This window comes from Drosophila yakuba, chromosome 3R (genome assembly GCF_016746365.2).
Source record: "Drosophila yakuba strain Tai18E2 chromosome 3R, Prin_Dyak_Tai18E2_2.1, whole genome shotgun sequence".
NCBI classification, from domain to species: Eukaryota; Metazoa; Arthropoda; class Insecta; order Diptera; family Drosophilidae; genus Drosophila; species Drosophila yakuba.
Window position 1 is genome coordinate 7,414,197 of NC_052530.2, and position 27,662 is coordinate 7,441,858.

Genomic DNA, 27,662 nt, shown 5'->3' on the forward strand with positions numbered 1-27,662 from the left:
CTTTTTTTTTCCTCTCTTCCACACTGCGCCGGGAATCGAACCCAAGGCGAAAAAACATTGTGGTGCCGCAAGCGAATCGCGCTAACCGGAGCACCACGGCCACTGTCAAAAGTCTACTGTCTCATGTTCGATTTGTTTGCGTCGCTTTTTAGAGCTCTTATACTGAAGGAATATCTACATCTACAGTATGCTTATAATTTCACCTGATAAAATGAAAATGTGTTGATAACTTAATTAAAGACAAGGAGGAGTATTTTAGAAATGTTTTAATTTCATTTCTTTTTATTATTTTTGTTATTATTAAATAAAAATGTTTGTTATCTCCTTAACTTTAAAAGAAACCACTTTATAGGGCTGTACAATTCTTTTTTCTACAATGTAGATTATACAAAATGTAATCTTGGTATTTAATGAAATATAATTTGATCCATAAAATTCATCAATGTTTAATTTGTGTATAATTTTTTTTTTTCCTTATAAATAAAATATAAGGTCTAGTATAGGTCTTGTAAATAGTATTTTATTGAAAAGGATTAATTCATAGTTTGTGTATAAAAATTGTGATACAAATTACCATCAACAAGAAAGAATCCCTGCCTTTTAATGAACCATTTTTGGTGACGACAAAATTCCAAAATTTAGTTCTAATGGCGTCATAAAAACTCTTTCAGAATTTTCATTTGAACAAAACATTAAAGTATTCATTTGCATTTCGCTTTTTATTGGTCGATGTGTCTACATTTTCACGACGCCCATAATGCAACAAATGGGAAAACTCCAGCCTCAATTGAGAGCCGTTTAATGGGCATTTCGTTGAGATGGCGAAAATGGCAATTAGCATTCGTCATTGTCAGTCCGTTTCTGCGTCCGTAAAGTCATGCAAAACGTGACATATCCCAGTCCCCCAATTCATATTTGTGTTTGGGTCGTGCCTTTAGAAGGGGCTCGTTGATGGCAGATTCTGGCGGTGACTTGAAACCCAGCGAATTAGTCGGCGATGCATCTATCTATTTGGATGCACATTCTCATTGGAAACCCGGCCATCTGTGGACTTATACAGAGGCGTTCCCTTATGCGGAAAGTGCGCTGTCAGTTTGTACTGTTCCACCGTGAATCATAATTCCGGCATAAAGAGACCGCATTGTGGGTGTCTGGAAAACTCTAATTGCAGCTGGAATTACTGCGGTCAAGGACTTTGGCCGCTAACGTAGATCGTGACGTATCCACTTGCAGAGACTCTGAGCAATCCCATAGTTATATTAATAACTGGTCTGGGTCTGGTATTACACTGGATGTATTGTTGACTTAAGAGAGTGGCAAAGAGCACAGCATGTTCGCTCTTATTTGCTTATTAAATTTCTGCTCGGCTCGAGGTTTATACATATAGTCGTATACCAAGCGGAATATCATCAGTGCAAAGTCAAGAATCTGGCGGTAAACACTGCTGTGTCGCGATCCGCGAAAAAATACATCAAAAACAAAAGCAAAACAAAAAATTCCAAAAACAAAATAAAAGTGAGCAAAAGATACTATAACATCAAAGAAAGAAAAATAACAAACGAAATATATATAACGCATACATTGGTATACATATGTAGACATACAAGTACACACATAGCGCCGAAATAACAAGAATAAACAGAATGCAAATTGAACTGAAAATACATGTGCTAAATGCTGAAACAAAGAGAAATAGAGAAAAGCTCTCTAGAACTGTGCAGCCCAGTGGGAAATTTGGAAATATTTGGAAGCTATTCAGCTGAATCTCGAGATCGCAGCATATGTGTTTGTCTATTTGCTCGATCGAAACTATCGACGGGGCATGAGCTTTATGAGTGTTTGCCCCATGATTGGTTTATCAGTATGCCATACAGAGCCAATGTTTATCGACTCGCTCTCGACCGACCAGGTGGCCTTTTGCTCGGCTTGTGATTTTTGCCAGTGCAGCAATTTCTGAAAAATCGTAAATAATTCGTGCTTGTGTTATTTATCCCTCTTCTCCGCTCGTCTTTGGACCGATTTTTTTCAGTACTTTGCTATCTGTTTCTTTACCTTCTGTTTTTGCCGGCTTGCAAAATATCTAATTTTAAAAAAAAATATTTCAAAGATAACATTTATGGTGTTTCTTATTGCCCGTCACTTCTGATGCATACTTGCTTAATGAAGCATGAATATAAATGTTTCTTTCTTGATAACACCACCCATATGTGGAAACAGAGATTATTAAAAAAAAAACTTGTGTTGTTTTGTGTGTGGCAATTTCATAATAAAATGTTTATATTCGTTGCTGACATTTGTGAAGGAATGTAATATATTTCCTTGACGAAAGTCATATGAAATACTTGGTAGTTTTGTTATATTAAATTCAAAATGGATAACATTTTTTAATTTTTATGTATGTAATTGAAAAGTAAGTAACAGTCGGAAGGAAGCGTTTCCGACCATATAAAGTACATATGTTCTTGATCAGGATCAATAGCCGAGTCGATCTGGCCATGTCAGTTCGTCTGTATGTCCGTCCGTATGAACTCCTCGATCGAATATAAAGGCATAAAAGTTGAGATTAATCAAGCAGATGCCAGAGAGATAGACACAGAGCTAGTTTGTTTCCAAATGATGCCACGTCCACTCTAAGGCCGAAAACTGCCACGCCCACACTTTAGCAAAGTGTTTTGATATTTCTGCATTATTGTATTAGTCTTGTAAATTTCTATCGATTTTCAATAAACTTTTTGCCGCGCCCACTCTAACGCCCACCAACCATCCAAAACTGCCACGCCCACACTTTTTAAATTTTTTTTTGGTATTTTTAAATTTTGTATTAGTTTTGTAAATTTTTTTGCACAAACATTGTTTTGCCACGCCCACAAACCGCCAAAGCCTGTAAGTGATGAAATTTCTCCTTCGCACTTCCACTAGCTGAGTAACGGGTATCAGATAGTCGGGGAACTCGACTATGGCATTCTCTCTTGTTTTCTATAAATTTCATTGATGTTTTCATTTATTTATATATGTATCTATATTTTAATGAAAATGGCAAATAGCTTATGATCGTTTATAATAATTAATCAATTAACGAATTACTGAAGTACGAAATTCCGAGCTGGCACGGTAATATGGAAAGCCTTCAACAATTATAGTGAAACGTTTTTATTCGATTCGATCACGATTGTATCTCTGGCTATTGCCATTGATCAGAACAGCCGTTTAGGTGGGAAAAACCCATCTTTTATCCAGTTTAACTCGTTTCTCAGACTGTGCGGATGCAAACTGGATCTGTCCCAGATCTTCCCATATCTCAAGGCTGAGGACCCTTCATAAGTAAGCCGCTTGCTCTGTTTGACTGGCTGGTCGAGTGAACTGACGACAGTTCATACCTGGTGATGTACTACACCAGTTTTACTTATTCGGTAGATAAAGTGGGGCGGTGGGTTGGTGGTAGGGTAGTTGGGCTAGAAACTCATTCGACCTTCCCACCCAACCCACTGATATCAGTGAAAACGACAACCCACAGTTTGTTTGACTGCCGGGCGGAGGAGAGACGGCTAATGAGCAAAACGGCTTTTGTTTGTCTTCTCGGCCCCAAAGTTCCCCAACGTTGCTCTTCCTCGGGCTTCCAGCTAAACAGAGTACCTGCGTAAACCAGTTTTTGCTAATTTGACAAAACACAAAGCAAACAAAATGAAATATAAAAAACGCCAACATATGTAAGCTTTTTGGTGCGGAGGTCTGGGCACAAATATGCTGTTTGTCTTTGGGCTTTTGCTGCTTTTTTGAGAACGAGACTGAGACTAAGAGCACATAATTTCACCAACAGTAAACGAAACGTGTCGTCGTGCCGCTCATTGTCTTTATTGGAGCTAAAAGTATCTGTAAGATACATTTCGGTTCGCACATAATTAAACCCGTTCACGTGTCTACATTTGTGTGGGTGGCTGCACTTGTGTATGTGCCCCAAGTTCAACCGTTTTTCATAGGGGATCCCCGGCTTTGGTTTGCGCTACATTTTTATTTGATCCGTATTTAATTGATGAATCCACTTCGCTTTATTCATTTTTTGTTAAAATGTTCTCTCTTAGCGACTTGCTGACGTCGTCTCACCCTTATCACTTGAAGACTTTGGGATTTCCAAGATACCTGGGCTTCCAATGATATTACTCATTGCTCAAACACGGGTCATGAATCTTGAGTCTTTATAACTTGCCTATGGCTCATCGTGGCCTTTTTCCAGAACGCAAGTGCTATTTATAAAGAAATATAAGAATAATTTCACATTAAGGCATCCTATGATAAATGTTAAGGCGCCGGCCACCGTTTAATTGCATGTTGCACGAGCCAACAAATTGCCGGCCAGTGTGACTTGTCTTATATTAAATTTCTCTAAGCCCAAAGCCACAGGCACGCGTCGAGAATTGAGGTTGGGTTTGGGTGATCACATACTATATTTCCCACGACCCTTGTGTTTTGTCACTCCTCTTACTCACTTACGCAGCTGTAAGTAAGTGAAATCACGTTTTTCAGAGATAAGGGAGCCTGGAAATGCCTCGTTTTATGCACTGCGACTCGTTAGAAGTTATATTTGCATACAGTACGTAGTAATAAACTACAGTTTATGCCATGCAGCGTATACTGAAACTAGGAAAACCAGTCCTATTATTAGCATTGCCCATTTATTCTCCCATATGTGTTCTTCTCATTTTTTTACGCTAATCATTACACAACCTGTCAACGGCCTTTAGTTTTCATTCAAGAACCAGGAAATTTCGAGCACCTAAGAAAGTCTTCAATTAAAATTCTAGCTTCCATCGTGTCTAAGTGCAATTTGATCGAAGCATTTCAGCAAATTCGTATAATTAAAACGACAAATTAATGGTTTTACGTTGAATAGGTGTTGAGTTAAAGCTCTACCGACAAAAATGAGTGGTTGAGCTAACCCACTCCGAAGTCCAAATACGCTAACAAATTACAATGTTATATAATGTGGTGAACTAGTTTTATTTTATCAAACCACATAAACATTTGTCACTGGTTGTTTAATTAAGCTTTATCTTTTCAAGAAGCTGGCTTTTAATTGTATAATTATTAAGTCATTTTGAAGGCGTAGAACCACTGATGAGTTAATAAAAACCGGCATAATTGCACGAAGCGTGTGCCATTTAGATCTAGGTAGCGATTTATATATCCGCTAACTAATGAGCAATCATTAGATACACAGACGTTGCAATTATGAATGGGTTCAGAGTTTCGGAGCTCGAGAAAAGATCACTGAGTATTTGGTCATGCTCAGTGGCTTAGATGGTTATATGTCACGGGGATGAGATCATTAGTTCGTATATAAAGCCCACGAACAATGGCTCTGGCTGACTCTCTCCCAATCATGCTTGCCACCCGAGCTCATCGCAATTACCATAGCCATTGTCTGCACTGGGAATCCTGATGGCTAATCACACTAAATTAACTTGAAATGTGAATGAATCATTTGTGAGCTTGCAGGTATTTGCCGATTTTTGGCCACGCTTTATATGTATGTATTTACCTGCAAATATTCGAATTGTTTGTCACACTCGATTACCGCTGACCTTCCGACGGCGGACGTGAATTCGTATGCAAAGGGCGTGGCTCGACCCCAACCATCAGTAACACAAACTAAACGTCTCGACCTCGCTAATCCCGGTGGCACGTGCTGATTACCAGCACTCCCCAAAACCCGTAACCCAATGTACGAAACGCACACCTCATCCCAGAAACCATCGAGTTTGCTCAGCGTGTTTTAATTAGTTCGGGATGGCAAGGACTAGCTTCGCATCGCAAACGCTTCGGGTTTGACTAATTGACCGAACTTGGGGGCGGTTGTCGGGGGCACACCCCTGCTAACACCCCCATCAATCATCGAAAAGTCGAACATTTTGAACATTTCGACACGCCCCTGATTTATTGAAATCGTGCAGCATGCCCCTGAATTTTTGGTATAGGCAAACTGTAAGCTGCAAACTGCATTTTCATGGAGGCGTCATATGAATGGCTAATCCCTGGGATTAGTCACCATTATCGTGGTTGACAAATGCCACCTCAAATGGAGCACAGTATCATTGTTTTTGGTCGGCAGAGATCTGATGAACTGATGAATGGGAAATTAGAAATGCTAAAGCTGTGCAAATATTTTCCAACAAAGTAAACCGCATGAGGCAATACGAGATGAGCAATGCTCTTGTTCGAAAGGTAAATAGGCTGGTTCCACCTATGAATAATAACCATGGAAACCTCAAGTTAAGTTGATCTTAAGCCACCATTTTTGTTTCGGCCAAGTGACCAGGTTGGACCACATCTTGGTAAAAGTTTGTGGTCATTGAACAGATACTAACTGAGTTTTGTGGGCCACCTAAATAGCTCAATCAATGAGCAGCCACAACTCCAGGATATTTCCGGTCGAGTTGGGGACTTAGATTTAGGGGCCCAAATTACAGCTAAAGTTTCTGCTCAAATTGCCAATTTGCTTGCTGTTAAATTGAATTGAAGCGTCGAATTCAATTATTATTTGAAAATTTCCAGGTTTAACGGTGGAGAAATCCGAGCCGGCTATTTTATGGAAATATTAAATATGCACTACGGCGCATTGCTATAAAGCCACTTAAAATTTAATGAAGAAGAGTTATGGGCCGCAATGGCAGGAAAGAGGAGAAAGGGGTGTTTGCCTGAGCCTGGCATTTTCATTAAAACTTTAAGTCACTTTTGGTGCCGTTATTTGATGCTACTATTTTGCATTATTCAAGAAACAGCCTCCCACGCCGCAGTTGGGCAAACACAAGCTTCTCAAAGAGCCACACACACAACTCACATGTGAGGAGGCTGCAAATCCTTCGGATTCGTCCTTGTCCTTGGCAGTATGTATAGTAGGCCCGACAGCCAACACAAATAGACGTGTGCCCAAATACACAAACAAATGCGGAGCAAACGAAGCGAAGTTCTCGCAAGGCACACATGGGACCTCAAAATCGGAGACAGGAAGATGAAATCGGGATGGGACGGGATAGGATCCCTTTTTCGTGGGCCGTTGAGCCACCGTTTGAACTTTGGCATTCGGAGCAGCGACGAAAAATGTGCTCGGATAACGAGGAGCGGGCTAAACAAATATATTGAGGGTCATATCCATACGAGGAGTGACAAAGGACAGACTGCCAGGGAGTCCAATTGAAGCCGCAGTTTAGCAGCCGCACAAATGCGGAAGCGTGCAGCATCAGCAATAAGTAGTTACCATAACCAACAGTGAGTAATAGCCAACATAATGGCAATCTGTCAGCTCTGGCCAAACTAAACAATGGCCCAACACACACACACCCACTCACACTCACGCGGAATAGACAGGATAACGCATCCAGCCAGCGAGACAAATTGACAGACAATTTAGCTGTCAATTGTGCGTTGCCCGCTCGGTCGACAGCTAGACCAACATCCTGCCATTCAGCGTTCAGAAAAGGACATTATTAGGTTGCTAGAGAGACTGCTAGAGAGAGGTCAGGCCCGTCCAAAACACATAACTCCAGCTTGAAATTTATCAATGAGCTATGTTCATATGTATTCATTGGCCTGAAAGGTATAAATTTAAATAAACGCATTTTCATTTGCATGGAAGTCATATATCAATATCAAAATGATTTTTGTATATGCATGATTTGGTATATGCACAGCCAATTTAAACAAACGTTTTCATTCTCTCTACTTAATATAATAAGAAATCAACTCGAAATCTATAATTAAAAGGAGAGAAATATTTCACTGCAAAGGTGTATCATAGTATGTGAGTTAAACAATCTACTGGAAGCTATAAAAGTAAATTCTGCAAAGTATTCGCTCACAAAAAGTATTACGATAAACTCAGTAAGAGCACACAGCATTCGCGAATCTGCTTGTTGTCTTTGATCCGAGCAACAAATGCAAAGCACGCAGAATAAAAACGGCGATTTGCCGGATGACAGTTGAGCCGATCCAGCTGCAGGACCCACAGAGTGCTGAGGGCGATGTAGCCGGGACAATGAATACTCCCTAGTAAGTAGCTGTAAGCACAGGTGCTTACTGAGGGGCATTTATCATACTCCGCGTGGGCCAGGCGTTGACATAACAATTAAGCGAATTGGCCTTGCTTAGCAGAGGATGGGGTGGCAAGGGAAATACCTGGGCTGATAATCGCCGTCTTCAGTCATACTTCATAACGACAGCCTGCCACTGACATTTACCATTCTTCCCCACACTTTGCCGCGGCAAGGATATTTATGTTCTTGCCACTTCCCCTTGGCCAAGACATTCGGTTCCCACTGGCTGAGTGCATATAATTTCTCTGGCTTGGGCTTCGGCTTTGCCCAACTTTTGCAATTAGAACTGCACCCAAGTAGCTGAGTAGCCAAGCAGCCAAGTAGCCAAGTAGCCAAGTAGGCAAGTGGTTGCTCACAAAGTGCCATCAACTTTGGCGGCACTTCAAGTGGTTGTGGAGCACCAGCTCTTCCAGACCACAACTACCTAGTGCTTGGCAGACTGGCACTTGGTGTGCTTTTAACATGTTGATATTGTTTTCCTGGCCACCCAAACTCCACCCACCCCTCTTCATCCTACCTCCCCTACCATCCTTTTGCCCGTAATTTTCGCTATTTTCGTTTGCGGCTCGTGCCGCTGTCACATGGCAAATCTCGAATGTCGGGCATCTGGAATGAAGTTAAGTTCCCATGCATGTGTCAGCCAGTCTGTTTTTGTTTCCCTCGTTATTGTGCCCGTTTGTTGCCATCAGCTAGGACCAACCAGAACATACAGGACAAAGCCCAATGACAGCTGGGTTACATGCTGCACTGGCCATCCTTTGTGCGCCGACGTCCCTGATGGATGTTGAAAGAGCCAGCTACCTTGATAAGCAAGTTTCGATGTCCACCGACATCGGTCAGCCCACTCAAGTCACTTGACTCGGGCCAAAGGTGGAGCCAAAACACATTTCTTTGTGCAACTGATCACTGAAATGTGCCTTATTGGGCAAATAGTGCCTATTTTCCTTCATCTCGGCCAGATGTTTTATGGAAACTCATTGCAATGCAATGTACTGCCTACATTTCGACCCGGAATGAGCAAAAAAACATGACAGCAATGTGGAAAAACATTTTCCACTTGCATTGTTTTCCACTGGTTGATGATGCCCCACTTTGCTCTGTGTGTTTGCGAATGTGCGTGCCGCATAAATTTCATTTTAAACAATAATAAGAAAAGTTGGATGTCGTTGGCCTGCAGGGCTTCCAGTCGGATCACAATCACAAACGGCAACAATGGTGGTGTTTTTTGTGTGCATTTAATAACAAAAACACCGAAACAAAAGTTTGGTGGGGAAGACAAAAAACTGAGGACGAAACAGGCAAGCGACAGCAGGCCAGGGCCATGTTACGTATACGCACCATTGAGCAGCTAAATCGCATTACGCATTCGCCATGTGGTCGGTGCAACCTTAATTACAATCACCCTTGCAGTCGCACAGCAGGAGTGACCCACATTGATCGCACATCGACCGGAACATCACGATTATGCAGTATGCTCCGAATTGGATTGGTTTCATGTGGATGCCACCACCTGACGGCATTTGCATTCTGTTGCCGTTGCATCTACGTGACTCGCCGTGATGTGTGACACTTTGACACTTGAATGGAGCTGGGGAAATGGCCAGGATAACTCTGTCTTCGCCTCTGTGGCGATGTCATGCTCTAAGCCAATTAGGAGGAACAAAGGCAACCACATCTAACCACATCTAACGCCATCGCCACGTGTTGCTCTGCCATAAACAATTTATGAGCGAATTCTTCCGAAGAAAAAAACCATTAGGGCGAACCGCAAACACTCGGTACGCACAAAAAGTATTAAAAAACTTAATAATCATATTTGGAGAGGGGGATTTACTCACAATTTTTTGCTGATCATCAGCATCGGCGTCATGATGAGCGTACCAAGAAAAAAGACCAAGCAGTTTATTGCGTATTTTTAGGTCAGAGCCAACAGTCGATTCAATATGGCATCGATTGAAGCATCTTCTTACCTCGCTGCATGTTTTCCCCACCGTGCTTGCCTTTAATCGCATCTGCAATGAGTTTTCCGACTTTGATGAGTTTGTGCTTGCTCGCCCGGGGCCAGCAACCAAATTTCCATATCAATTAGCAGCCCTGGCTCCGATCGAACATTTACGGATGTTTGCGCAGCCCCACCGCTCAAGTATACCCTATCTTTATCTATTTTTTTATTCGAATAAATAACAAACTAACGAAATCTGATTCTCCGCGCCACTTTATGGCTTTGCCCGCTATGCAGTTACTGGCCAGGAAAACAAACTATCCAAAGGAGGAGGCCACGGAACATGTTGCTTCGACGACACTGGGCACGAAAACTTTGGGCCTTTCCTTGTCCGAGCCAATTGATTTTTTCATAGAGATTGGGTATCATTAAATTACTTTTACGAGTCCATAAAAATTTATTTTTGTGTTTAAGGCAAAATAAAAAGATGTTTTGAGGTATTCGGGAAACAAGTATGTTTGCATCTATGAATATATATTTTCGTTGTGCACTTTAGATTTTTGAAATCGCATTTAAATGGGCTGCAAAGTAATTAAAAACCATAAAGTTTTACTAAGAGTTGACGGTGATAGAGATTTTCTGGAAATTGTTTTCATTTATTTTCTGTTTACTTAGTAATTGAACATACGAGTATTTTAAATATTGAGGTACTCGATTAGATTGCAGGCATTAAAATATTTTCGAGGTTTGCCTTAAATTTTTTCTTGCTGTTGGCCAGTGTAATCGACCTCGTTGGCAGTTTGTTGGCGACTGGAGCAGGAGGTGTGCCACACTTGGCTGCCCACATCATCTTTTCGGGGCCACAATGGCCGACGCGACAATGGGGCAGCGGGTCCGAGTTCCGCCCCAGGTCACAGTTCGTCCGGGTTCAGCTGGCTCCAGCCAACATAACCTGGTCGTAGGTTAAATTGCATTCGCCCCATTGCTCCGTTGCCGATAACTTTCTAATGAGTGGTAATCGGCGTTCGGCTTTATGTGTGGCCTGCTGAAAAAGGGACCGTATATGGAAGAAGGTGGCAGGATTCGGGAAAGGACTTTATTGTGGCACATGCTTTTCAAATTAAATTTGCCTTTGTGAGGCGCCGCAAATGCTCGCTGCAGTGCCACAGACTGTGCGCTGAGGTGAGAGCTGCAAGGACTTTGCATATAATTATTGAAATTGTCGGTGGACAGCAATCGTGCTATGAATAATGCACCGTTGGGTTTTGGCTTAATTAAAAGCGTCCTATTTCATATGGCATTTCATTCATAATGGTCGAGCTGTTTTTCAGGCTTGTCAGCGGTTTTACTTTAAATTTTGATTAGCTATTTCCCTTTTCATCCCATCAACTTAATCCAATTAGGCAGGACTGCTAAAAAGTAGCCAACATATAGCCCAGCAAATTGGATTACTGAGAGCTAAAAAAAAACTAAAAATAATCCGAAAATTGCGGTCATTGTAAAAAAACATCCAACATTCAAACTGAATATAGAATATTTTACAGAAAACCAATTATGTGCGAACTTTTTGGTATCGTTACCACTGTCAGTGATAATATTTAAATTGAATATTTAAAAGGAATTCTATGGACAGAAGAGTGGAAAGCAGCATGTGAGCTTGTTGCTTTTATTTTTCAGCTTATTCATATTGATGATGCAGCGCCTCCCACTTTCGATTCTCTTTTTTGCCAGCTTGTTTTCCATGCTCATTTATACATCGGCCACTTGTGGCACGCTCGAATTGCCGTTGTTGTAGCAACAATTGGGGGTGGCTATTCCCCAACAAACTTACAATTTCCGTTGGCTATTCACAAATTTGGGAATCGAGTTTTAGTGCTGTACAGGCTCTTATGTTCTTGCCGGTTGTGCCCTGCCTGACCCAATATTTTCAACTTCAATAAACGGGGTTACTTGTGTGGCTCAGCACCCCATTGCCCAGGATTTCGATAAAATTTCCTGTGTGTGAGTGTTTGAGTTGGGGATATGCACAATCTGTGTGGAGTTGCATCGGCGAATCAGTTAGCATACTTTTATGGGCAACAGCTGCTGCCGGAAGAGGGACATGCATTTTGCCATATTTATTTTGGTTTATTCGCACATGCTGCCCCTGGTTTTCGCCCTCTGATTCAAAACAATTTAGAGTTTAGCAGTCACCGCAAAATTGTTGGGGCAAAATATGCAAACAGTTTGAAAATTATTACGTGCAAATTAAATTTGAACGTAAGGAATTTTTCAATTACACATAAACAACTTAAAAATCTGATTTTCATACGGAATGTTGAGTTTGATGGCGGGGTCGGATGATTTATGATCCACCATAGTCTATAAATCATCCGTCTTTCCAAGCCACTTCGTTTCCCTCCAATATCCACTAGATGGATTCCCACGGTTTCAGGTTTTCTCCCCAGTTGGTAAGGCAATGCTTTTCCTTCTCTAATTGGTTGTCTTGTTAGCGGGAAAGACTCTTTCAAATGTTCTACTTAATAAAGAAAATGATCCGACGAGCCAACCACCAAAAGGGAAATAGGAATCAACAGAATGTGTACTTTGATAAGAAAGTTTCAAAACCCAAGAATAGCAAAACGAACATTAAATACTAATAAGTCAACAACTACAATGTGTACCAATGATTCAAATGCCTTTGGAAAACTGCACTCTGAAAATAGCACAGCTGTCAGGGAAATTATGGTGAAATAAAGTTATTTTTTATAAGAATTCTCAAGAATTCTGAATGTCATTTTAGTTATGACGTAGAAGCTCGGTGATATCTTGTTTGCCAAATTGAAGGCATTCACTTATCGCAGCTGAGAAATGAGACATCGATAATAAAAACGCCATCTGTGCTGTATTATTTCACTTATAGAAAAGCACATTTAAGCATTCGCTGCAGTCAGATTCCAACATTCAAAGTGTAAGAACACAATCGGAAGTAGTGGAAAAGAATTTGTATCGATTAAGCAGTCGGTTAGTTTGAGCAACAAGAATAGCACAGGAATAGTGGGCTTTGGAATATTAAAAGGCTAGAGTGCTTAGCCATTGTGTGCGGTGTGTCGAACAAGTTTTTCCGCTTGAAAACGCTCAGGGAACAGGACCTCATTGGGTTACGACTGGCAGCTCCGAAGTGCCCGAGAAAAAATAAAATAAATATAAAAAGAAACAAAATAAAATGAAATAAAATATAGAATCGGGATGGCGAGTGGGGGATAAACAGAACAGCAAAACAGAAAGCCAACGAAAGTAATTCAAAAGTTTGCCACAGAGCAGAACGGAGCAAAAGCCAAGAAAAATTGAACTCAACTTGATGTCTAATTTAAAACAAACCCCAAAACCAAGCCGGGGCAAACCAAGCCAAACCAGATCCTGATCCCGATGCCAGAAGCCAGAAGCCAAAACGATACCGCAACAAAATTTACAACTTGAAAACTTTGCCAACGGCGGTTGTCCTGCCTGATGTGTGTTTGAGTTTTGAGTTTCAGGGGAATGTTTTTGTGTTTTTTTGGGGGGGTGTGGCGTGGAGGAGTGGCCAAGTACAAAATTGAGATTGAACTGCAGAAACAAAGTTGAACTAATGCACAATCTTTGCTGGCTGCCAATTGCAGACCCGCCAGCCAACCGAAGGAGATGAATCGAACTTCGCTGTCCGGTGGCAGGACTAGCCGCAGACTTCCGGCTCTCTTGTTTGTCCTGCTGCTCTGCCTGGTGGCCCGAACCACCGGTCGTCCTTCGACAGAGGACGAGGGCGACTTGGCCATCATTCCGCCCGATGCCGACAATGTGGAGGTTTGTGTTCGGGTCGAGCGTGAAATCCAATCCGGCGTTCCTAACAATCTCCCTCTTGGCAGATCCATAAGGTTAAAATAGTGAACGGTGTGATGCAGGAGGATCATCCGGTTATCATGTACAAGGAGGACTTCGTCAGCGAGGATTATGGTAAGAAGAGTGGAGGTACTTATATTGCAAACCCATCTGCTTGTTTCATATTTAAGAACTCTGCCACTGCTGCGAGTGTGTGTATACTCGTATGTCTAATATAAATTATCTTTTGTATAGATCCAACAAAACCCGATCCAAGTCCTAGTCACCACAAGAAGCACAAGCGAACGCGTCACCATCATGCGAAGCAAGTGACAGAAAGGAAGGAGGACCAGATCCTTTTCGATATTCTGCCCGACAAGCCGATCGTCCTGGAGGAGGACCTCAAGGCTCTCCCGCCCAGCAAAGTCGAGGCTGCACAACTGGCGGAACCCATCAAGGAAGAGTGGCTGGCCAAGTATCCCAAGAAGTACCACAGTCGTCAGCGACGAGAGGTCCCTAGAAATTATGAGAAAGTCTTCGATTACCATTACGGCACTGTAAGATGGGAGCCGCCATTAACCTATTCGCAGTAAGAAGAATGCAGATGCTGTGGCATGGTTAAACTCTTACATGATTATTCCCTAAAACCATTTCAGTTTTCGGGTTTCAGTGAAGGGTAAGGAGCCCCATCTTGTGGGGCCTCCGAATCGTAAGAATCAGGGCCAACAGAATATCCCAACACCAGACTCAGTTAATTCTAGATTAGACTTGTTTCACAATTCGAATCCAGCGGATGCGGATAACTCAGTCTTCAACGGTTCTTCCACCACCACTCGCAGTCCATTTCAAGTGAACGATAGCGATTTCGGTAAGTTGAGTTATACACCTTTAGTTCTTTTAAGTAAGGATCAGTTGAAGACATGACTCTCACGTATATTAAAGTACTCAAAATGATCGGACTCATTCGAAACGTGATTAACATAGGGCTTCGCCTGCTAGCCACCGCATTCAATCATTTAGCTGTCTCTTACTATCGCTTTATCTTTCCAATCGACCTGACCTCTTACCAACTTTTTTGAATAGTGACGTCGTCACCATTGGCACCATCGGTACAAGAGGCACCAGAAGTACCATCGTTCCCATCGTGGCGACCGGCGAACAGCCTCCCCCGGCCTCCACCCACCAGGACCCCCGTTGTGGGACTTCCCACCCTCCGGCCCAATTCAAGGCCGGTCCCACCCTCAGTGGGGGCTGAAGGTGAGCCCAAGGTCAGCAAGTGTGTGTGGGCGATCGTCAACTGCTGCACGGGCGAGAGCAAGAAGGTGCGGTACAACTGCTTCGAGGAGTTCGGATGCCATGGAGCCTTCTGGGACATCAATCCGTGTGCCGATGAAGGCGTGAAGCAAGGTGCGCTTGCCAAGGTCCTGGACGCCTACCAATGAGCACTGAATTGATCCGCAGACTTGCTCAAATTGTCTCAAACGCAAGCTTAATTTATTTTAAACATAGATTAAGTTATGGCTTTTGTAAATATACAACTTTCGGCTTAGCATTTCAGATGCATTTCCGTTTTCATAACAATATCTCGAATCTTAATGCTTAACAGTATCACTAAAAGGCTGTCATGAATAATTAAACTTTAAAAATTTAATTTTGAAGAGCACCCAAATGCTGAATGTCTATGCTTATTATAGTCGTTACTCATATGTATAAAGGTCAATGTGCTAAGCCCAATTTAAATGTTGTTACCTTGCAAATTACCTTTAATCATTATGAGTAATGTGGCGATTTCTAGAGGTGCGTAGGTACGGTAACGGGTATCTCACAGTCGGGATACTCGACTGTAGCATCCTTTTATGTTTTCCTTCTTTTTATTAAAGCTTCCATTACCCAATCGGTGAAGGACACAACTAACAGAGGGTTTGGTTTCCAACTGCTAAATATATATATTTTTTCAGTTGTGCTCTCACTTCTCACGTTCATTTCGTTACATCCAAAAAGCAAATTACAATTTATCCATTTACCCTTACGACTTGAATATGTTTGTTTAATTGGTTGCCAATCGAGTGTCCAGACATGTAATCCGCTCCCAATTCAATTGCAATTACACAATCCCTTTAGCCATATCAATTAACCAGCTGCCAGCAGTCCACTGGCCATTGATGCCATATCTTTTAATTGGCCGTCTATAACGTCTATAACGTGCCGCAGAACACAATTTACACCTGCAAATCCAATTGCAGCTGTATTGTTTTGGCCACACACTGAAGGATATAATTATGTATCTTGTTCCTCCTTAATTGGCACATGCATGTAGCCGTACACTGAACCGAATGATATGTGGACTAAGCGAATTTAACTTAACTTAGTAACTTGTTTCCTAAACTGTGTTGTTCCTTGGGCTTCAGTAACTTTAACTTGCAGAAAAACAAAATACTTTTTTCTACAAGTGGTAAATAAATCAAAATGTCCTGAAATGTTAGATTAATGAAATTAAAACTTAAATAATTCACAAAAAAACTAATTATGTATTGCGGTGTATGTGCTCCAGCTGCAGTTGTTCATTAAAGCCCAAACTCAAGAGCGTTGTTCATTAATGGAGCTTACAAACAGAGGCTCCCAATTGGCGAAAGTGCACACAAATCATACACCATCATAACCATACACCATCGAGCACCCACCAACTTGCACCTTAGCCCATGGTTTACATGCCGATGCCTCTTAATTGCAGCTGAACTCGTGCCCCTAGCCGGATTCTCACCCCCCGTGTTTACTCCACCCGTACCAGGCCGTCGTCCGTCCTCCAGGAAAGGTAAGGCTGGCAGAGCAAACCGCACTACCACGTACGCCATTCACAGACCGCCATTCGAATCCCTTTCCTTGCAGACGCCTTCCAGTTTCCCCAGGATATCGGCTACCAGGAAAACAGCAAGTGCCAGCGGGCCTCGAAGCTCTGCTGCTCTCAAAGAAATATTGGATCCCAATACGACTGTTTCCACCACCACGGCTGCAGCGAGAGCATCTCTACTATTATCTCCACCTGCTCCTAGGAAACGGACGAAGATGTCAATGGTGTCCACATATGCTTTGCAAATTTGCCTGCTTCACGAGCCTCGCGTTTCGTAAGCCCCATTTGCACCCTTAGCATTCCCGGATTAGTCCTGGAACTCACATATGAAATAATGAATAACTTCTAGTCGGCTTTGCCAGTGGGGCTGGCCCAAATTATTAAAGAAAATGTATTGAACTAACCAAACTCGGTGATTTTTATTCATAATTACCATTACCTATTGTTCGCATTCCTTTTTGTCTTTTAAAGGGCGAAGGAGAGACTGTTCTTTGTATATTTTTTCAAATTGTTTTGAGTTTCTGTATTACTTTACACATCATTGAAGATACATTGCACAAATTCCTGAATAATTGTAAACTACTGAGTAACCAGTTGCACCTCTAGAAACTATTTTCCGTGCAATTGATGGTCGCAACTGAAGGTTTTCCCCCTCCTAATTTAATTATTTTCCATCGCTATACTCCTTTACCCCAACACCTCTCGAAAAAAGATCCCAGATAAGGGAACAAAGCAGAACAGCGACAGCTTGACAACAAATCTCCGCTGAGTTAATTTGCCAGCCTAATGTCATTTCCCGTGGTATTCAGGCCCAATCGCAGGACGTAAGGCGATTACGCAGTGCCACGCCCACCTCCCCTTTTTCGAATTGTGTTCAGCTGAATGGATCCGTTTCTGAAGTACATTGTTGAGGGCATCCCTGATGGGCTTACGTTTGGCAGGAATTAACTGCACAGCACTTGGTTTCCAGTCTAAAGCCTTTTTCAACAAAAATCCCTACTTATTTATGTGATTAGGCGAAAGAGCCTGAAAACTGAATAAAACTTATATCTTTCGGAAATATCTAACTCTCTTTTAATTTCATTCCTTCTTTAATATTATAGTTTCTTCTTTTAAGAATATTTTATCAATTTGCTGGCAGACTGCCACAATTGCAGTAGAGTTTTGCTTATTATTTAGAAGTTGGAGTTGCAATAGAATAATTTATTCCAAAAAATTAATGAATTAAAAAACCGTTTAAAGCTATAATGATCTCGAAGTCCGAATACAGAAAACTCAAAAGTGCTTGGCAGTTTTTCTCAGTGCATGGACTACTCACCGCTTCCGCTGTCGTAGGATCTGGTGGTGGAGCCACTGGTATTAGAGCGCTTTATCTCGCGTCGCCCCATTTTGCTTGCGGTCGGCTGCAGGTGCTCCGGCCTCTGAGGCTGGTGTATCTGGTGATTGGGGGATTGCAGATGTCGGGCGCAGTCCTGATCGGGATCCCTGGACACGTGGCACGTGGCAAGGAGCGCGCAGGCCGTGGAGGCAGCCGCTCTGGCAACTGCCGAGCTGTACTGACCACCGGCTGTGGTGCAAGGGTGCTGCTGCTGGTGGTGGTGGTGCTGCAAGTTCAGGGACGGCGTGGAGACTGCGGTGCGCCCGCTGTGGTGCAACGACGCCTGGGCAGGAGCGGTGGGCGGGAACTCAAAGTAGTTGGCCTGCAGATGATTGGCCAGCAAATTGATGGCCGGTTTCGTGGCCAAGCCGCTTGAGTTTTCCGCGTGGCTGGTGTGACTTGAGCTGCTGCTGCGCCTGTGCTGGTGGTTCTGGTACTGTGGGTGGTGCGGCAGTGGGTGGTGGTGCGGATGCGGATGCTGAGAATTGGAATGAGGCGGAGTGCTGCTGCTGCTGGCGGGATTGACTTGGTGCGGCGTGGGCGGCGGCGGGGGACAGGCGTTGTTGATGCTGCTGCTGCTGGCGGAGGATGATTTGCGCAGTGATGATGGTCTCAACCCTTTGACAGGGTACAATGGGTACTATCGTCCGGCAACGCGTACCCAATCGCGGTGGTCACTGTTGTACCAAATACCTGCAAAATATAATATATTTGGTTTAATGGTTCCGTATAGTGACTTTTGGTGTCTGGAATACATTGTAATTAGCAGTACAATTTATCTTAATGCAAATCGATAAAAGTAAAAACAAGAGAGAACGCTATAGTCGAGTTCCCCGTTACTCAGCTGGTGGAAGTGCAAAGGAGAAATTTCCATACTGACAGTTTTGACGGTTTGTGGACGTTAGAGTGGGCGTGGCAAAAAGTTTTTTGGCAAATCGATAGATTTGACAAGACCAATTCAGAAATGAAAAAATATTAAATTAGAGTAGGCGTGGCAGTTTTAGGCGGTTTGTGGGCGTTAGAGTGGGCGTGAATCGACAAACTTGCGCTGCGCCTATGTCACTGGAGTCTGTATGCTTAATCTCAACTTTCTAGCTTTTGTAGTTCCTGAGATCTCGTCGTTCATACGGACGGACAGACGGACAGACGGACAGACGGACGGACGGACAGACGGACATGGCCAGATCAACTGGGCTATTGATCCTGATCAAGAATATATATATTTAATATGGTAACAAACGCTTCCTTTTGCCTGTTACATACTTTTCAACGATTCTAGTATACCCTTTTACTCTACGAGTAACGGGTAAAAACCCCAAACAGGAATGATTTTTTCTAACTTTTTTCATTGTTACAGCGTTTTATATAGTTAGCATTTATTTCAAAGACTAGTATATATTTTTACATTTAAAGAAAGGTTTTGCGTCTACTTTGAGCTTAAAGATTAAGTTGGAACCGGAATTGAAACTGAAACTCCTTGCGCTAAACTATTTGTTAAATCAGAACTCCTGAGGACGATGACAAGCTATTGCAAAAGAAATCATAATGGAATTGCGTTTTATCGCCGATTTTCCTATTCCGCTCTAATGGATAATGTGGTTGTATTTCCATTAAAAAAGCAGTAGCACGAAAGGAAAAAATCCCTGCTGCTGCCTGCTGAGACTAAGAATCTTACAGTCTACTTCTCCGTCTACTTCTATCTTGTATGAGAACAGTGTCGTTCCGACTAGTTTCGACCAATACGAAACTGCGAATTGGCTGATTAGCCCCAAGAAAGCGGATTTCTTCGATCTTAAGCTAATGATATCGCAAAATGAGATCTTGGCACAAAACTTTAAAGCCTTTTGATACCTTTGGGTGCTGTGAAAGGGAAAAAATATAACAAATTAAGGCGTTGAACTTCCTTAGTATTGAAATGGAAATTTCACTGCCTAGGATTAAACTTTTATCAAGGAGCAATATCTAACTTTTATATCGGAACATGCCCATTAAGTCGCGGCAAAGGATTTGATCACTGTAACAATAATTCCTATAAAGCTTTCCAATTAAATTATATAAATGTAGTTTAACATTTCTTCGTTCGAGAAACAAAGAAACTTAAGATTACATTAATTATTTCCGCTAATAGTAATAATTATAATCCCCAAGCAATTTTATCCAGAACAATATAGACACCAGCAAAAATATGCGGTGAACTGTGCTACGTAATCGCTATTGTGGCCCATCGATAAGCGGACATTAACTGCATGCACACACAAAAGCACACACACTGTGGCGGGATATGGGGCAAAGTGCACTTAAAGCCAACTCCAGTGTCGACGCGTGTCCTGCATGACAACGCAGATTGCGCATACGCCCCGTTAATGTCCGCCATTAGCAACGCCATTTGGGACAGCTCGGCCATCGTCGGCGTCAATTTTGCCAAATATTTGGCACATGAAATCATTTTGCGCTAATAAAATTTTACGCCCCTTGGGCGGTCGGTCCATTGATTTCCCGTAACGTTTTACAGGCCAGCCCACAAAAAGTGACCACACACTCGCCGTTGGGCGCCACATACCCAGCCACCACAAAAACAACCGCACGGTAATCGCCTCTAATGGCCGGGCATTAAGATTCACAGAGAAAGGCCATTAATATCTATGTTTGGGTGGCAAGTGCCAAGGATTAGTCGATGTTTGCCAATCAAAATTGATTAAGTCGCGGCAACAATTGAAAATTTAATGACGCGAAGTCATGAAAGAGTCTTTCTAATTCCAAGAAAAACGAATGAGGTCCGTGGAGTATGGAGTATGGGAGTATGGAATACATTTGTTTACCCAGCTGGAAAGAGACTTTTGCTCCCTGAAGGGCTCACTTTACTATTCCTCGCAAGTCAAACTCGACAAATCATCGAACAGGCGATGCAATAAGACGCAGACATCGGCAATAGAATCAGTGCATATTGAATTAGATGCAGCAATTGAGGGGCATCCACATCGGTGCCTGGCGACAGTTCAACAGGTTGCTCCAGGCTGCTCCAGGTTGCCGATGGACAAATCAATTGATTAACTGGGAGCGCATCAAATCGAGTCAGCGACAATATATGTGGACCAGGCAAATAAAATTGCAGCTACATCGGTGCTATGCACTATTGAATTATGGCAAACCAGCCATCCAGACATCCAGCCATCCAGCCAGCCAGCCAGGCAGCCTGCAAGTCCCAGGTGGCAAATCAGCACTCGCAAATAAGGAAGATGCTCGCTCAAAGACAACTCGATCCGACCCTAGCCAAATGCAATTTAAGTTAATGGGATTCTTGGGAAAGGAGTCCTCCTCCTGGTCAGAACCAGCTGGCGTTTCCCACTCTGTACTTATGCCGGCACACACAAAGCTGATTCCTGGCCCACAATTGCTACCCTTCGCCTGCACATTCCTAAAATTTGTGGGTTCCTTTCTGACCATGATTTTACAGCAAAACTGCATTAATGTTAAATACCAGAACCTGTTAAAAGATTTGAGTACTTAATGAGTGAGGACTTCTAAGAAATTAAATGATTAGATTTTTCAAAGTACTTTTCAATTTCCTTAGTACAAAAGTATTCTTCTAGCTTTGATCTGTCACTATGGTTGACATATATTCATCATAACAATCGGAAAAGGAACTGCGGTGGATCGGTTTTCAGGGAAAAGCTGCTTTTCCTCCTGCACATGTTGCGTGTAATCGGCCTCCATGCGAATTACCATAACACGATACCAGAAAAGGACACAAAAAGCAGCATGCACACACATACAGATACGCCTCACTCACACATCCACGTGCTCAGGAATATGCGTGCCAGTTCGAATGAATCTCAGTTTGCACTTGGCCAACTGAAGCGTAGACAAGGAGCTCTTTAAGTTTGAGCTAGACTTTGCCCGCCACCCGTTTGTTAGAGCAACGGATTAAGGCTTCAAATTGTTAGACGAGTTCGAGTTCCTGGCCCGACCCTGCTTCTTGCTTGCCCGTGGATAGATCAAAGTCCGTGCTGCATATAGTCGTAGATATCGGAACCATAAGCACACACACGCGGATGTGTAGAAGGTCCTTCTGGGTACGTGTGTGTTGTGAACTGCGACGTGGCTTAAGCCCACAGCCCTGACAATGCCTTTTAATCAATTCCCCGAGTCGGTCCATCAATAAGCGACGGCGAAGGCCCGGAAAATGCGAGTTTTCTTTCCGGCTGTCTGCGCGTGCTTTCCTTTCATTTCTGCCATTCAGCTTTTTTTTTTGTCTGTTGTATGTTGTCTTGTTGTTTGCCCGGCATATGTACGAGTATGTCAATTTTTCTAATGAGCTAGCAAAAATAATTTAAGTTAGGGCCTTTTCTGCATTTCGGTTTAAAGCACTTTGAAGAATTGCCATTTCATTTTTCTTTTTTCGCTGGGAACTTAATCGTATTTCAAACAAATTATTATCTGAAATAAATCTTTTCTTTAAATCACATTAAAAGGAATTGAATAATATTTGGCAGCCAGTTGGCTTATAATATCACTTGCATAAGGATTTATTTATAATATCGGAACATTTTCCGCATTTAATCTTTTACCTATTTAGTCTTAAAGAGAGCTTTAAAATTTTAATAAAATTTTAATAATACTGGGGGGTATCTATACCATTAAGTTTCAAATTGTCTAAATCTGTGGATAATTAGTTCATTAAAATCCATTTTCAATTAGTTTTCAGTAAAACAAATATATTTTGGAATACAGTTGGCTTTTATTTATGAACAAAATTATTTAATTTTCGGTATTGATTTGTTGTTGTCTGTGCGTTCCTAAATTGTTTATAACGAAAAATCCCCTTTCTAAACGGGTACAATTTGGAAATTTAAAACTTACATTAAAGTGAGTAAGTTTTAAATAAGCATTGCTAAGTTGGAAACATGTAATTGACACCTTTCTCACATAATCACTTTAAAGCCGTTTTAATATGGCTCTCATCTACAGAGTCCTGCAAATGGGTTATGCAATTTTCCTAATGAGTTGGCACAGATAAACAAACAAAACTCGGACCTGTGCCTGCATTTAACTTTAAAGCCCGTTTAGGGCCGAGCTCTCAGTTCTGGGCTCTCAGTTCTGGGCTCTCGGTTATGGAGCGCACTGTACGCCTGGCTGACCACAGACCACACCCTCACACTGACACCCTGAAAGCCAGGTAAACCATGTTTGTTGCCTGTGCATTAAATTTGATGGCTGCAAGTCCTCGGCTCATAATCACAGGCAGCCTCCCACCTGCGAAAATGGAATTTAATTTGCTAATACGCTTCGTTGAGTAGCAACGGGAGGCGTTTTAGTAGGGTTTTCGGGGGTTTTGGGGGCAACTGAAATGGAGGTAGCCAGGTGAGACAGGTTGACTATGATAGGTTTTTGGGACTGCCGCTTTTTTGTTGCGCCTGCGGGAGAAATTGTTGAAAATACTTTGCAAATCGTTGCTCCATCCCATGGCTCCATCCCAGACTTTGGTAATTCTCGGCTGAAAACTTGGCTTTCACATAGTTGAGCTGGTCTCGGCGCTCGCATAGTTAAGCCAATGTAAACTTTTTTAATTTGCAATAATAATAAAAAATTCCGTTTTCGGCTGAGGCCCAGGCAGCCAAAGAATTCCGAAAGCCACGTCCAGGTCCCGGCACCGAATAATTCAACAAGTTTTTGCGCCACTCCCCCATCAGCCTGGATGTCCTTCGTCCCTGCCGGTTCAGAAATATTTGCGGCGGCCATTTTCGCGTTCAACGACAGCTCGCAAACACATGAGGCACATCCTGCGGATGGGAAGGACCGTCTAATCCCCGGCCAGCCGCGTTGTTTAAAAACCCATTTTGATTTATGCGACGGGCTGATGGGGCGATATACTCAAACACCTGTGCAAAATTTATTATACTCTAAGCGAACTATCAGCCCGGTTCAGCGAGCTGCAAGGCTACAAACCGACAATGAAGATGACGTTGACGATGATGATGATGATGACGACGATGATGACGTGTTCACTTGGCAGCGGAACTGCCAATTGGCGATAGCGGAATCAAATCAATAATAACACGAACTCAATCAACTGCAAGTCGGCCAGCCGTCTGTGGAATCGCCATCAAAATGGAAATGGGAAAGGAAATGGCAATGCCAAAACTTAACGGCGGGCTAAACAAATAGTTGCATTGCCTAATCCAGGAGCTTGACCCGGGATCGCTCAGTAATCTGACAAGCATTTTCGACTGTTCCATTAGTCGCGGCCCTCGGCCGGGGCAATTTAAGGGACTTGGGCCTGGCTTTCGCTCTTAACCTTAAACCGACAGTGCCGACATGCCCGACCTCGACTTCGGCATTGTCCTGCCATGGGCGTCTGCCAAAAGGGGCTTCAATGCAATGAAGCTCTGAACTGGACGGCAGCCCCAAATCTTCGAGTTATGTACCAGACGTTCGCATCTTGGCTGAGTACAGATTTCTTAACCATTTAGGCAACGTCACTGCCACAGTAAAAGGACTTAGTTGTGAAACACTTCACTGAAGGAGAATCCGTCAGGATAATTTACAATTTGTAATATTTTATCGGGAAATAGTGTTTTCAGATATGGAATCGTTGTGTATTTAGGTTGAATGTATATGCATATATAAATATAAAATCACTATATATATCAAATATAAAATCAATAAAAATTTGTACAAAACTATTCCACTGGTGGAAAGGAGCAATCGTTCTGAGTCCTTTACATTAGTTATTGTGTTAACCCATTTGGCCCAGTGCAGACGATTTTGCCGTTGTCGCTGTCAGTGGTGCCCTCGTTTAGACCAAAATCGATTGCGACCCGACAAGGATAACTTCGCGTGGAGGAGAGGAGACGCCAGCACCGCGGAGACATTAAAGCTTGAGGGGGGCGAAGAGGAGCGAAAGTGCTAACACGTGGTTAGATGCAAGGGGGCCAAGTGGAGAGTGTGGAGAGGCATTTAGCCCGAGGTGGCGGTATTTTTTCCACCGATTGACGCTATCATTCTGAAGCCCCACAAAGGGCTGCTTGATTGAATGAGTGTCCGTGCGTGGGCACCTGGCAACCTCCTGATAAGCGCCAGTTTCGACACGCGTTTGTCGCACCTTTTTAGCCTGGTTTTTCCCCCACGAAAACCGGGGAAAACGCGGATTTTTTGTGCAACCTGCGCCCACCGACAACTGCATGTGTGGATCCTGACCAGGTGTGCATCCAGGTGCCAGGTGAGCGACCGCTTGTGTAAGCCAAACACACACAACACTCCGCCAGTGACCCCCTGGCAGTATGCCATGGTATGTGTGGGGTTTGTATCCTGCTGCATAAGAAGTGGCGCCAGTGAAAAGCTTCCGGAGGATATGGACTGGCAAATGCTGCGACTCTAATTAAAACTTAATGCAATGAAGCGCAATACTTTTATTGGCCATTTGCTTATGGTGGTATGGGGGTATATGGTGTGCTGTGGTATGTTTTTTACACTTATCCTTTTTTTATTTATGTAGGAATTTAACCTGGCAGAGTTGGGCAAACATGCCGAACTGGTAGCTCTACTCTGTTGGTTTAGTGTCGGGCTTAATCAAATTAAATAATGCCGCTGGCGTGGCAATGCAAACAAGTAGGGGGCGGGAATGAGGAGCAAAGGGGCGTGGCCGGGCACCCAAGGCAACACATTTAAAGCTCTGAATAAACGCAGCGATAAAATATCAGGTTTCATTTGCAGAAGTTGATTGCGCAGTAGATTAACTTCCCGCCAACTAAATAAATCACCTGTTTTGCATCCCAGCCATCTCACCTGCTAGGCAAACAAGTTAATTGTATTTACAAACTGTGTTTTCGATGCAGAATATTCGGAAGAAGCTGGCAAACTGCTAACGTAATCTAAAAGTTGAAACTTTTATTGTTCCCGAAATTGCGTTTCCTCCTGCGGCTACAACCTGATTGAGTTGTCACTGATTTGCACCAAGTAAAAGTAACATGGATAACCATAAACTAGATTTACATTAAACTATTTGTTGAAGCAGAAACCAAGCTGGCCGTTTCAACTGAATGTGTAACTACTTTTCAAACTAAGCATCAAATTATTTCACAGGTGGAGGTGGTATAAAGTAACCCTCCGATTAAAAACTAATCTAGCAAACTAGAAAGAAAGTTTTAATACCAGTTAATCGTAGAGTAAAAGGGTAACTACTTTTTAAACTAAACATCAAATTATTTCACAGGACCAAATACGTGGTACGAGTATAAATAATTCGTGTAGATTAGGAGGTGGTATAAAGCAACCCTCCGATTAAAAACTAATCTAGCAAACTAGAAAAAAAGTTTTTATACCAGTTAATCGTAGAGTAAAAGGGTAACTAGATTGGTTGAAAAGTATGTAACAGAATTCACCCTATAATATAAATATGTATATAGTTTTAATCTGGATAACTAGCCGATAACATGCCCTTCTGTCCGTCTGTCCGACTGTTCGTTTGTATGACTGTTGAGATCTCCGGAAGTAAAATAGGCCTACGCCGGAAGTTGTCACACCCTTACTTTTGAAAAATGTATTCTTTTTTGCTTATCTATTATTCGTCTTGCCAATTTAAATCGATGTGAATTTTGAAATTCCGCCCTTGCACCCCCACTAGTTGAGTAAGGGGTATCTGGTAGTCGGGAACTCGACTTCAGCGTTCTTGTTCCCTTGTTTTTATTTAAAGTGGCTGTAACCGTAGGCTTCCCTCTCTTCCTATCTTCGTTCTATCTTCATTCTATCTTCATTTTAATTCGCATTTTATAAAAGACAAAGGTTACCTGGGAAACTTCCAAAAAACGAAAGCCGCTCTTCAAGAAATGCTCAAAATGTAATGAAAAAACGCTGCAACATTGAGATAGGCATCTTGAGAGAGCTGCCAAAATCACATTCCCCAGAAAATATGTAAGTGTATAATTCTGATTTTCCTCGCCGCGTTTACGTCTTTATTTGAGCAGAAGTCAAATCAAATTTCACGCTCGATTTACACATTCTGCAGGTGCGTGAATTATTCAGATGGTTAAGGACCCTGGGACCATACACATATGTATATGTGTACTTATATTCTTTATCCTGCGCGTGCGGGTTAATTACTCGGAGAATCGGGGAATATACATATATGAGGGCTGTGAGGTTCTCGGTTCTCGGTTCTGGTTTCTGGTTCAGTTGGCAAGGCCGACACTTTCATTGCTATTTGGCGGCCATTGCCGTTCTCGAACCCTCCGTGCATTAACTTCATTATCACTGCACAGCAATTTTAGCATACCTGTCCCAGTTCTTTAGTCGCCCTCCTCAAACATAAAATATAATGCGTTGGCCCCCTTTTTCCCCAACTTCCCCAACGACTTCACTTGACTTGCTGGTGCTCCATACTCCACTTCCGAGTTGTCCCTGGGAAAACAGCTTTGGAAAATTTGCACGTCATACGCACACAACGCTTCCGAGGGTTTTATTCCGGGTTTTTCCATGGGCGCTGGGGCGGAGGGGTAGAGGGGCGAAGGGTGTGCGGCCACCAACTGACAACCCTTTTTCCCCGGCAGCATTTTATGTGCATTGTAAGCGAACCGA

At 42.6% G+C, this 27,662-nt stretch overlaps 2 protein-coding genes across 3 annotated transcripts in view; one reads left to right on the plus strand and one right to left on the minus strand.

Annotated features, from left to right (window-relative positions):
- Positions 1–27,662, minus strand: part of LOC6539837 — a 39,181-nt gene that overhangs the window by 3,884 nt on the left and 7,635 nt on the right. Inside the window, exon 2 of the mRNA XM_039376251.2 lies at positions 18,030–18,729. Within this exon, the coding sequence (XP_039232185.1) occupies positions 18,030–18,729 (700 nt within the window). The remainder of the gene's footprint in view (positions 1–18,029; positions 18,730–27,662) is intronic.
- Positions 1,398–17,119, plus strand: LOC6535873. Of its 2 annotated transcripts, XM_015191919.2 has the most exons (8): positions 1,398–1,515; positions 13,668–13,848; positions 13,911–13,998; positions 14,119–14,452; positions 14,520–14,731; positions 14,947–15,270; positions 16,595–16,675; positions 16,750–17,119. In XM_015191919.2, exons 2-8 carry the CDS (start codon positions 13,690–13,692, stop codon positions 16,911–16,913), a joined length of 1,362 nt encoding a protein of 453 aa, XP_015047405.1. In that variant the 5' UTR covers positions 1,398–1,515; positions 13,668–13,689; the 3' UTR covers positions 16,914–17,119. The 2 variants fall into 2 exon arrangements, with proteins under 2 accessions (XP_015047405.1, XP_039232680.1); XM_039376746.1 differs by lacking the exon at positions 14,947–15,270.

Bases quoted from the DNA above. Each gene is read 5' to 3' on its own strand.
- LOC6535873 (XM_015191919.2), top strand. From the start codon at position 13,690: ATGAATCGAACTTCGCTGTCCGGTGGCAGGACTAGCCGCAGACTTCCG. The intron at 15,271-16,594 runs GTGCGCTTGCCA...TCTTAATTGCAG, and splicing joins CGATGAAGGCGTGAAGCAAG to CTGAACTCGTGCCCCTAGCC. The intron at 16,676-16,749 runs GTAAGGCTGGCA...CTTTCCTTGCAG, and splicing joins TCGTCCGTCCTCCAGGAAAG to ACGCCTTCCAGTTTCCCCAG.